The sequence below is a fragment of the Charadrius vociferus genome, unplaced genomic scaffold (assembly GCF_000708025.1).
Source record: "Charadrius vociferus isolate BGI_N301 unplaced genomic scaffold, ASM70802v2 scaffold180, whole genome shotgun sequence".
Lineage (NCBI taxonomy): Eukaryota > Metazoa > Chordata > Aves > Charadriiformes > Charadriidae > Charadrius > Charadrius vociferus.
The window spans coordinates 1,059,178-1,071,614 of NW_009646412.1; the positions used below are offsets into that span (position 1 = coordinate 1,059,178).

The following is a 12,437-nucleotide window of genomic DNA, read 5'->3' on the forward strand; positions in this document are numbered from 1 at the left end:
TTAGCAGCTGTCACGTCAACGTAGGCCTGCTTCTGGCAACATTAACAAGCCCTGGGGTTTTATTTTAGATTTGATGTGCTCTAGAAGCATATGTTGGTTAAGACCTTTGAGCTGGCTTTGCTTCACGTAAAGCTTGGGACATACGACCCTTGCTAGATGTAACTGTAAAGACTGCAGAAACTGCAGCCTCCATACTTCACCTGGGGCCCTAAGTGCACATATACAGTAAAAAATGTGTATCAAATACGGCATCAGATATCTTATGTTCATTTAATCTTCATCATGATGCCCAGAGAGGCCGTGGATGCCCCATCCCTAGAAACATTCAGGGTACAGGTTGGACAGGGCTCTGAGCAACCTGGTCTAATTGAAGATGTCCCTGCTCTTTACACAGGGGTTGGACTAGATGACCTTTAAAGGTCCCTTCCAACCCAAACTATTCTATGATTCTATGGTTCTATGGTTATTAAACATATTGATTTTACACATAATTTGAGGTGTTTTTCTTACATCTCAAAGCCATAAACTTCGTCTGCATGTTAGGTTTCAGTCTCAATTCTTTCCGTCTTAAATTACTCCAGTGAGCAAAATTATAAATACTTTCTGACTTTATTCAGTTTAGTGTTTATACAGTTGCTTTAAATACACACACACACACACACAGTCTAAGCAAGACAAACTATTATTCTTCAATACATTTTCAAAATCTTTTTTAAAGTATACACGGAAGCATTGAAGTTTAGAATGGGGAAAGAACAGCAGCTTGGTGTGTAAGAAAGACATGATCCTAACTAACTTCTGCTGCCTATTTTGTGATGGATGCAAGATAAAGACAGTAGTCTTTTAACTACAGATGTTACAAATAGCAGCTTATCCTCTTCTTGATGAATATGCTTTTGCGCATTTATGATTCCTCCATAACAGACTTCACTACATTTTTCTGTTTAATCTTCGTTCCATAAAACATAGTATGCCTTGTTACGTGCTAACTCCCGCTAAGTGTTAAACTCCTCCTTGGAGGTTATGACCACTCTGAACTCCCTTTGAAAACAAAACAGCTTCAAGCCTCCCAGAACTCAGGAACATTTTGAGACCCTTTCCCCCACATATGGTAGACAGAAATAATTTATTCTCTGTTTAATACTGGCACATTTCTGCAGCAGTGGAAAGCTACAAGTCGGGAACTTAAATTCCACAATTTCAGTTGTGTCTGTAAAAAACATTCCACATTAACTCACAACACCTCGGAAGGTCCACTTGAATATGACAAAGAGGTGTACAGTTTCCATGTGTTGATAGTTGGCTCATTCTTGAATTTTTTGGTCAGCCGACTTCCCACTCGTTTCATCTGAAGTTCTCTGGATGTTTTCCTTACATAAGAGCTACAGTACTAATGTTACTGGATGTATCCATAAAAAATTAGAGCTGCAAAAAATTTACTGCTTTGTTTCTCTTAAAATTATACTCCTTTTCTCCACACACTTAGGACAGCTTTCCATGTGTACTCTTGAATTTTCAGAGACAAATAAGATATGTGTGCATCCAATTATTTCTGTCTGTCATTCATATAATTAAAATCTTAAAGTTATCAACTACATCACTGTCTACATGTCACAGACGTGTCACAGACAGGTAAGTTCAAATTCATTGAGTTCATAAAATAACAAAAATATATAACTCTCTGCGAGCATTATTGTCTCATGTTAACAGTGGTAGAAGTAGTCCTGGATGAATCAGGGACAATTTTCTTTCCATTATTAAATGTCTTCCTTTCAGTGCACAAGTTGATAATTTCTTTCACTTCCAAAATCTCTGCCTGCTCCTTTGTATGCAGCTGTCATGCTGAAATGGCTCTAGGCTTACACCCTCAGCTTTGTCTCTCTGTTTATGTTTCCAGCACTTAAAAGACCCAGACTGAAGATGCGAAGCTGTTACTTTCCATTACTTTGGGAAAAAAATTAGAGTCATAAGGTACCTTGCACTTGTTAAAATTCAAACAATTAGTACAGTGCAATGACTTTATTCTGCCCAGACTGACCTAACCGAAACTTTATTTCATTATTAGCTTGTTCCAATTTCCTGGTTGATTCATGTTCAGTGAAAGTCCTCCAGCCTTATCAGATCTTCCACATCAACTCCTGTTGCTGCTCAGGCGCTTTTACAAGATTTCTCTTTGTTTGGTGTGGGGGTTGAGACTAGCAGACAGATTTGCAGGATCATGTGCTGCAGTTGGCAATGCAAATATCTGCTTGCTTTTTTATCAATAGCCCACCTTTATTCTGCCTTTCTTTAGATAATCCATGACAAAACATTAAATATTTTTAGGGAATTACCTTCAAAACCAGATTCTACAATTGTGGCAGAAACTGTGTTCAAAATCAAAGTAGAAATCTTTCATAAGTTAATCATTTTAAAGTCTTACTGTAGAATATCAGCAGAACTTCTCCTTTTGTTAAATATTTCCATAAAGCAATGGCATGTGAAAAAAATATTTTAAGTAAACTGTATATCTTATATCTTTTCAGCTGGCGGGAGCAGAGGTAATTGTCTATTTGGTCTCATTTGATACAAATCCTCCATTTATTTTAGCATGTGATGATGTTGATTTTGAATCCTCTTTTTCCTCTGTTTTCTCAACATCTGTCTTTGTTTTGACCCGGTGCCTTCTGTAAACACGGTAGCCTGGGAATTGATATATATTTAGTATTAAATAAAGAAATTATAACAATTGCCTGAAAAAGTCACCGTAGTAACATGTAGCCATGCAACATTTTCCTTCTTTATATTGTTAAAACATCCCAACACCTCCAGGCAGTTTCTTTAAAGCTATGTTTAATTATCTTATGTCAGCAGCACTCAAGGAAAACTTTTTGAATTCTGCATTTGGTGTTTGACTGCTTTGTGTTTCTGCTGCGTGAAGTGACTTTTAAAAGCATTGCCTATCTCCCTTGGGAAGCCCTTGTGCCCCTGGCTGTGTCTGTGGGACTGACCGACCCTTACTTCTACTTGAGTCCTGTTTGGCCGGAGCTGGGACAAAGCAGTTTGTCTGTCCCCACCCTGTTGCCTGACAGAGAGGTCAGACTCTGGGCTGCACCTCGCAGGCTGTGTGCGTGGGGCACTGCTCTGGTGTTGAGCAAGACGGCTGGTTTGGGAGTAGGGGCTCAATAATGACAGCTGGATTTAGGTGTGAGCAACAGGGACAAGGTCCCGACCCTCAGCAGGTTAGTTGTTGTAGCAGCAGTGCAACTCATGAGAGGTGTTTTTGAGAGGAAAAAGGGACCTGTACTTCTAAGCAAAGATGTTTTTTTACATTAGTTGTGAAGATAATTCCTGTTCTCTCAACGGCTGGTACGAGGGGGAGTTTGTGCATGATTGTGGAGACGGCCCTGATGGGCAGCTGTACACCCAGGCATCCAGGAGCGGTGGAAGAAGATGCATTTGCCCTTCCTCAGCCAAGGGTAATAACAATCCTGTGCTCAATGTATTCTCATGTGCCCAGTTGTAGGTGGCGGAGATCCCCTCCCTTATGCTGAAAAAAAGGGGTCTTTCAAATCTTGAACTGAGCCTTGTATATTCCCAGTTACGTACAGGGCGCAGCACAGTGGCGATGCTCAGTAATCATTTGGGTCATCATTTACTTAACTATTTTCCATTTGATTATTTTTATCCATTCTTGTTTTCTCCATATCCATGAAAAAAGAGACTGATAATAATAATGATAATTATAATGCTATAATAGAAAATATCTGTACGTTACCTCCCAAAATTAGTAGTGCAAACAACAGCTGGAAAATGCTGTAGATGAGTGGGAAAGTAAACATCAGTTCAAGTTGTTCAGGAGTGAATGAGAGCTGTACTATAGTTGAACATAGCTGAGTGTTTTGCATGCCTGTTTCCAGAGACACTGTACGACATCTAAAGGGAATAATAGAAAGACAATTGTGCAATAGCAGCCCGTGAGTCCTTAAGCATTTTAGTAATTTGGATAAGCAAGAAACCTGCAGTAATGGATAACTAAGAAAATGGTATCCTTCAGCTCATATAGTCAACAAAACCCTCTACAAGTCATATGGCTGTTACCACCAGAACACACACAATTTCATAGAACAGAATCATAGAATCATAGAATTGCCTAGGTTGGAAGGGACCTTTAGGATCATCGAGTCCAACCATTAACTGAACACTGCTAAAACCACCACTAAACCATGTCCCTAAGCACCATGTCTACCTGCCTTTTAAATACCTCCAGGAATGGTGACTACACTACTTCCCTGGGCAACCTGTTGCAATGTTTGGTAACCCTTTCTATGAAGAAATTTTTCCTAATATCCATCCTAAACCTATGGCCATTCAGCAATTGTAAAGGACTATGATCCACGTTCAAGCCATGTATATGGCACTTACTATCTCCCTCTCTTGTAATGATGTTCTAAATTGTAGGCTGCTACATCTTCATGATAAATTTTACTGCAGTCCCAGCCCACTTATAAGTCAGGTCCGTTTCACTCATTTGAAGTGTAGGACATGGGTGCACAAGGGGAAGATGTATGAAAGATTTGAGGAAATAGTATAGTCAGAATCTGTAAATAAAAATATGCACAAGAAAGGTTTTATCTACACATAGTATCCCAGAAACAGGGTTGGGGAATGAGTGACTCTGTGTTGTAGGTAATGTTTAGGGAGCATTCTTAGCATTGATTAATTGTTAAATAAAACTTTTTTTCATAGCTGAAAAAAGGCTACAGGTCTTTGTCACAAAGAATTTCATACCTGTGCCAAGACAGACCAGCTATACGGGCCAGAAAGAACCCCAGAGAATAGCCAGCTGCTGGAAATATGGTGCCAATGATCCATAATTTGGGTGAGATAATCCAGGAGCCTTTGTAGAGTATTCCCCCAACCACAGCAATGAGAACGATGAGGATTGCTCCCACAATGGAACCAACCTGTGAGGGGAAATAAGAATGTGTGAATACAAGACCCCAACGAGATTTAATGACATTAAACATAGTGTCAGACATGCCTGTGAGTGTCTCTGAGTCACTGAAACATCTTATTAAACATAAAACCTAAAGTTTATGGCAATGTAATTCACAGCAGGCAGACAGATTAGATAGCTGCCGTTTTTTCCAAACAGGAGATGTACGATGTACTTCAATGTGTGACTACAGATATAGATCATGGCACAGCTATAACAGGTATCAATAGCAGATACCTATAAAACTAGTCTCTTGAAGCCTTGGCTATAATTGTACTTAGAACTGGAGATTAGAAATAATTTCACAGGTGTGATGTGAGCAAGAAATGGTGCACACATTAGAAAAATTTCCCCAGAGTTGCTGGGAAACTGACAGCCTAATATCTAGTACAATGCACTTTTCCACCCCACTTCTTAGGCAGTCATACTCTGGGGCTTAGTATAGCATATATTAACTAGATGCTAGATTGTTAGTGGTGGGAAATTATTTGCCAAGCGGAGGAGTAAATCTTTATGTGTCTGAAAAATTGTGTTTGAAAACTGGCTATGAGCTCATACAGCGTTACTACATAGACATAGTCACTGAGTTGATCTTATTTCCTGTGGCTGAATGTACTGAGATCTTCTCTGCTGCTTGCCAAAAAAAGTGATAACTCGCTCTTCTCAATATCCAAGTGAAATGTCTGCCCTTATGGCATATGTTGCCAGGGATCTCACCGGCAGAATTCTGGGCCTAAGCTTAGGAGAATCTATTTCTCACCTAAAACGCATATTCCCATTGAGTTGGCTTCATCAGTCTTTGGTTGAAGCCTTTTTAAGAGCACTGAGTGAACAAATACTTTTGTTTGACTGAGCTATTAACCACACACACCTTGGAAGAAGAAACATGGTCTGGCCATGACAAGCTCTTCTATTTCACCTGGCACACTCTCTTTGTGCTCGTATCTCCATTTCTCACTATATGGACCTTAATCTGACAGATATGGCTTAATCTTCACTTGAGGCTTCATTGTCCTACATAAAGCAAACTGTCAACATACCCTACTGTGGGTTGCTCACCCACCTGGTAAGAAAGAAGATGAAACATCATTTTGCTGAGAGAGCAAGCAGAGTTTCTTTACATGTGAGTGCAAGTCCATGCTTTTCCCTTGGCTGATTAAACAGGAATAGTACAGTTTTGAAATCAGCACTCAAAAGTATCCAAGTTCATAAGTAAGCTGTGAGTGCATTTGAAAATACAACACAATAAGCTAAGCGTTTAAGAAAATGAATTGACTTAAAAGGACCTTATTTGTGTTCTATGCTTCCTGAGCTGATAACAGAGAAATGATAACACAGGATAGATAGAATAACAAGTTGCCAGATTAGTTTTCTTTAAGAACATTTAGAAAATATATGTGTTAACTAAGAATGGTTCACAAAGTCGAAGGGTACTCAGCATGTCTGACAATCACTTTAAACCTAAACCTAAACTTAAAGTTCGGAATGATTAATTAGCTGTTAACACTAAATGCAACTAGGTTATTGTTGTTGTTTTTATGATGATGATGGTGAGACTAGTCTTTGCCAAAATCCCCATCTTTTTGATGCATCTGAAACTATCTTGCAAAGATGGTTGAATTTTGTGAATAGTTTTGTTAGAATTTTTTAACAGTTGGAACATTTTCAATTTTTTTTTAATAAAATTGATTTCATCCTCAAAATTGCCCTTCAAAATCAATAAACTGGTTTAAAAGCAGAAAGGGTTGGGGGTTTTTTTTGATCCAGAATATTTTCATTTTTTTTATTATTTTGCATCAAAAAACTGCTTCCAGTTGACCTGATGATTTTCCTTCCAACTTTAGTTTACATTATAAACTGAACTTAATTACCGACATAATTGTAGCCAAAGACGAAAGTAGGCTCTTTGGATAATGATGGTTTCTAATAATGCATGCAACTCATGCATGTTTGTGCAAGGGGAAAGCAATACATTTCTTCAGCGTCTCATTTGTTTTCTGTTGAAAACTTCCTGGCTCTTATGAAGTCAGATACTAATACCATGAATAGCAATGCACCGCTTCAGTGGTGCCACTGATTCCATAATTTGTCCACAATTACTAATGCTTATATATCCTACCTTAAGTATGACTTTTGCTTTACTAGGCCATCTGTGGTTAACGTATATTCCCACCGAAACAGGAATTATAAGAGCTACCAGTGAAATTCCTGTAAAAAAGAAGAGAGAAGTTAAGACCATGTAAAGTGCAGAAGTTCATGAGAGGAGGACAGACACCGTGTAGAGTGGCTGGGGGCATGGAGCAAACCTTTAGAGGAGGTTTCTGGTATGTGCACCCCAGAGCACGCATGCACGCTGAACCCACACCTGCCCATTTGCTTTTCTATAGAGTCTGTTATCTTTGGCAGCCTGTTGAAGTAATTGCCATTCTGCTGAGCTACATGCTCATTCACCTGCATCAGAAAGGCAGACAGAAATTTGAGTGTGCTAATCATCACTATCCTGTGATGTGAGTAGCTATATTAAATGTTCATTTTGTCTGCAGGTGTTTCGCTACTGTACCATATCGACAACCGGTTTAGAGCTTCTTTTGTTTTGGTCTCCCCCCTCCAGTATTTATTTTGAAAGCACAAGCAATGTATGTGTTTTTTTTTTTTCCCCCAGGACAATGGGAAATGAAACTGAAGAATATGAAAGTGACTCTGCTGGCTTTTAAGATTAGCACAACATGGAACTGCACTTGATAAGCACTAGGGCCACAGCTCTGCAAAGCACTGGAGCATGTATTTCCAAATACTTTGACTATTTTCTCTTTGTAGCTGGATGAGATTTTTGACAGGAAGTCAAATGAAGCCACTCCTGGCTGTGTAGATTGCAGCTTTTCAGAGACTCAGCAGTTTTAATCACTTGCTTAATTATCCACGTGAACTTAAGTACTTTGCCAGATTATGGCCTCAGAATTTAGCACTTTGCAGGATTGTGCCTTAAAGCTGTTACAAACGCAGGGCAAGCAGCTATTCCTGTCTGTATTACTCTATGCTCTTATACCAGCACCATGCAGGTCTCCAAACCATTTGGAAAGAAAAACATTCACAATCTTGTGATAAATATCTGTACAATATTTATAATGACTTCAAGTCTTTTTTTTTTTTTTTTTCCTTGCAGAGGTGCAGATGAAGTGAAGTGATCTAGGTACCATGGAAGTTATTGGAAAGTAGAAGGATGAATATTTTTAAAAATCTGGAGTCATTTATTCATGACTCTGCAGGATGCTGAAGTAAAGGTGGTTGTTACTAGAGGAAGGATAAAGGACAGAGTCAGAAGGGAAAGTACTGGTTTGCTGGACTCACCAATGCTGTCGTAGGGGAGTACAATTGCGTCAGAATCAGTCCACATCTTGGTGTAAACAAAGAGGCAAAGTGGCATCATTCCCATTGCAAGCAGTGTGGAGCAAGTTGTCATGCTGATGCTGCAAAGAAATCGGTTACAGTGACAGTTCATCTCATGCTAGGCTATAGTCTCGCTCATTTTCTTATTACGACTTCACAGCTTATGAAATGTTGGGCAGGAAATGCTGCTGGCCACAGTCAATTTATCCTGTATATCAGGTTAGAAAAAAGCTAAATGGAAGGAATGGTTTCTGCCGAAAAGAAAAGAACATAAAATATCAACGTGCTCTGCAGCCACAGAACAATAACTTTCAGTGCAAATGAGGCAGTCAGACAGGCGGCCATCAGGAAGGTCTGTTGGCAAGTCTGTCTCCACACTGGCTGTCCGGCTGGCTTCTGAGAGGGTGGCAGGCTGGACAGGGTCAGATGGACATAAACCAGAGCTTTCCATTATACCAGCAGTTCTAGAGTGTTAAAATTTCACTCCAAAGTCAACAGCATTAAAAAAATAAAAATATTTCATCGTCTAGGATGTGTGATGTAATAAAATTCCCTTTTCTGGTTTGTTTTGCTCTAGACCAAAGAGTAGGTGTTGAGAATTACTCAGTGAAGCTGAGAATAAGTATTGTTCCTCCTGTGGTTTGTGCAAAACCATTTCTGTTTTAAAGATATAAATTCTCAAAACCATCAGGCCTGATACACCTTATATTAAAAGATGCATTTTGCTATAGGAATGAAGAAGGAAGAAAAGGCAAGACAATTAAATAAAGAGGAAATTCTCCGAATCTGAGTAAAAATAGATAAAACTATGTCTACAAATCACACTCCTCTGACATAAAAATTATGAGAGCGGGTTCTAGTTAAGAGACTTCGGAAACTTCCTTATGAGCCTCACTTCTGATTTCTCTTTTGTGTCTCTCGCCCTTCGAAAAGGGACTACTGACCCCATTCCACAAACTGGGCAGATCCAAAGAAATCTAGAACAATTAATACAAAGCCCACAGGAATATCCACATTAATTCTGGTTCCTGTCACTCTCTGCTTCAGAGTCATGGAACAGAGCTTTGTAGGAGACTCTGGCAAGAGAGTTCCTACACACAGAGAAAAAAGAGGCATGGGCTACAATTAAGGTCAGGTGAAGCCCTAGATGGATAAAAGAGCTTATTTTTCCTACCTCCATATTTCCTACATCGTTGTACTATCCCTGTATCTACATCTTGCTCCAAAGTCTGCATGTTCTCTAACCCCAGTCCCTGCGCTCTCAGAAGCTCCTGGGGAAGCTATGGAGGAGAGGAGAAGGTGTTTCAGAAGCAGTTGTTCTTGTGAAATATCAAGAGATGTCAAAACCAGATGTCCCTATGGAAAGCTTTAGAGGATATCACCTGGGTCTGAGTTACTAAGAAAGGTATAAAACCTCATACTTCACCTCCCTGTGATTATATGAGCAGCAGAAAATTAATTCCTGCCTTAACTTGTGGTCTATTTGGACTTGGACGCTTTGAAGTAGGATGGCAAACAATGGTGATGGGTTGTTATGTATAAATACAAAATATTACCAGTTACAAAAAAAAAAAACAACAACCTTGTCTGGTATGATGGGCAGGCTTTCTATAACACTGTGCTGGCTCCAGAAACCAGCCACGCTGCTTATACTGTTATTCTTCTATCAAGAACTGAAGATGCTTGCATTACCCTCTCTGCTCTACCTCCCATATCTTCTGGTCCCTGCATTATTGTCACAAAGGTACTGACCAAAAGTCTTTGACTTCTTCAGGTAATGGTCTTTACCTAAAGAACAGCATTTTATAGGTATTTTCAATTTACTTCACCCTCTGACAGCATCATGGGATATAAATCCTACTTATATTTATAGTATCATCAATTTGGATTTTTAGCACTGATTTCAGTGGCGTGACTGGGAACATGCAGAGCTGAGAAAGCATAGTTTAGCTCAGTGTATTCTTCCAAGGAAAGATTAGGACAGAATTTCAGACTTGTGTTGGATGTCTTTCCATATGTGGTTTCCTAGACCTGTATTTATTGAAATTAAGTGTCTTACAGTTCCTAATATCATAGGTCTTTCCCCAACAGTGAGGAAGTTGGTGATTAGCAGAGCTGACCTCATACATAATTCGAAAGCTGGTATTACATTAACACCTGCATGCGACAGAAAAGTTCACTATTTTCAAAGGATGGAAAAAATGTCATATTAAAACTACAAATATTAACATTCTTAGTCTATTTGCCCTAGCTCCACATCTTTCTTACTTCTATTATTTTTTCCATTTCTACTTCAAACTGGCATATGATAAATTGGATGAACGCTCCAATTTATGTTACTCTGTGGGAAACAGAGAAATGATCCTGTTTATTTTAGAGCAAAGTAATCAGGATATAAAAATAAAAAGATGGCTCATTTTTAAAGGCTGTTAGAGTTAATGAACCCCCCATGGAATTTGCGTCAAGAGTAGGGTTCACTTCTCCTGCATGTGTGATGTCCCAGGCCATGCCAGGTGCCTTACATATCTGTTTCTGAGTTCAGAGCACCCTGTCACCGAGACCATCGCACTTCACCACAAAGGAGTTTTTTCATTGCCCCCAGTATGAAGGGCTGCCTTCGGCAGTGGCGCCTGGCCTGTAAAACTTTCCCTCGGTTTGAAGACTTTGCAGAAGGTGCCAGGAGCAGATAGAATTACCCCAAGTGATTTTCATTTGTATTAGTTCCCAAAGAGAAAATCTAAGCCTGTCTATTCATTGTACAGAACACAAAAGGAGGGAAAATATTTTTCCACAGGTGGTCTTTTTCAAGAAACATTACTTCAAGAACTATTGCATAGCCACTATTTTGTACAGAGGATTCAGATCTTAAAATCCTTTGGTTTATTTTTACTGCCCAAGATCTTGGGAGAAACAAAATCACAAAAGTAGTTCAAATTTGGACAAAGATTTCATAATCCTTAGTATCTTATCCTCTTCATAAATGCTATTTTCTGCAGAATCTGAAGATTTACAATAAAGACATTTTCTAATATACACGATGCTGTTGTGGTATCTTCCTCATGAATTCTCAGTGAACCAAGGATATTTGCTGTTCTGTTTATACTTACTACTATTACAGTAACTAAACATCTTTACAAGAAGAAAGCTCCACCCCACACGGGCTGGGAAGTTAAGAAAAAAATCAGACAGTCCTTTTCAATATAAAGTTTACAATGTAAAAAGCCACATGAACTACTTAAAGAATGACAGCTCTTACCTTAGGTCCATGTCTCCATCCACCCAGTAGGCGATGACATTGGAGGCTGTGCCCCCTGGACAGCATCCCATGATGAGCACCACGACAGCTTGAATAGGAAGCACGTTAAAGGCCAGGGACAGCAAGAAGGCTGTGAGAGGCATAATTCCAAACTGGCAAAGGAAACCCACAAAAATGCCCCAGGGTCTTTTTATGTGGCCCCAGAATTTCTTAATGTCCACATTGCAACCCATGGAGAACATCACCATAGCCAGCATGATTGTTAGAACAGTACTTAAAACTATGCTCAAAGTTTCATTAAAATTATCTTCTGGTAACACGCAAGATGTACCACTGCAAATAGTAGCATTTGCTGGACAAGTCGTGGAGTTTTCTGCCAAAGGCCTCGTGTTAAATTGCTGGGAAAGAAGGTATGTCTGCATTTTGAAATACAGAACCGCTCAGTACATCCGAGGCAAACTTTTAAGCCTGTGTGAATTGGTTGGTTGTCAGTGACTCCTTTTAAATGATCCAGGAAGCAATAAAGTGCAATAAATACTGGAACATGCTTGCTATTCTTGAAGGGTTTGGCACAGCGCTGATTCATATGGTTATAAAAGTTGCACTTGCTTGGTATGGTGACAATTAATCATTTATTCATATGATAATGAAGAATCCCACATCAAGAGGATAGCTGTGTTAATATTTAAGAGTGCAAAGGAGTCTTGTGGTGTAGCTGAGCACACGGAATGAGAATCACAGGAGGAACAGAAAGTTTAGACTTCATTCTTTGAATTTCTTGCATGCCTTCGGGAGAGCTGCTCGTGCGTGCACCGT

The 12,437-nt window shown here is 39.4% G+C and overlaps 1 protein-coding gene across 1 annotated transcript; it reads right to left on the reverse strand.

The window, feature by feature from the left end:
• Positions 1-2,548: 2,548 nt before the first annotated feature.
• SLC10A2 (solute carrier family 10 (sodium/bile acid cotransporter), member 2) lies at positions 2,549-12,043 on the reverse strand. The gene is made up of 6 exons (XM_009880557.1): positions 11,622-12,043; positions 8,327-8,445; positions 7,098-7,186; positions 4,771-4,946; positions 3,758-3,915; positions 2,549-2,682 (listed from the first exon to the last, which is right to left on the reverse strand). The coding sequence occupies exons 1-6, from the start codon at positions 12,041-12,043 to the stop codon at positions 2,549-2,551; spliced, it is 1,098 nt and encodes a 365-aa protein (XP_009878859.1).
• Positions 12,044-12,437: the final 394 nt, after the last annotated feature.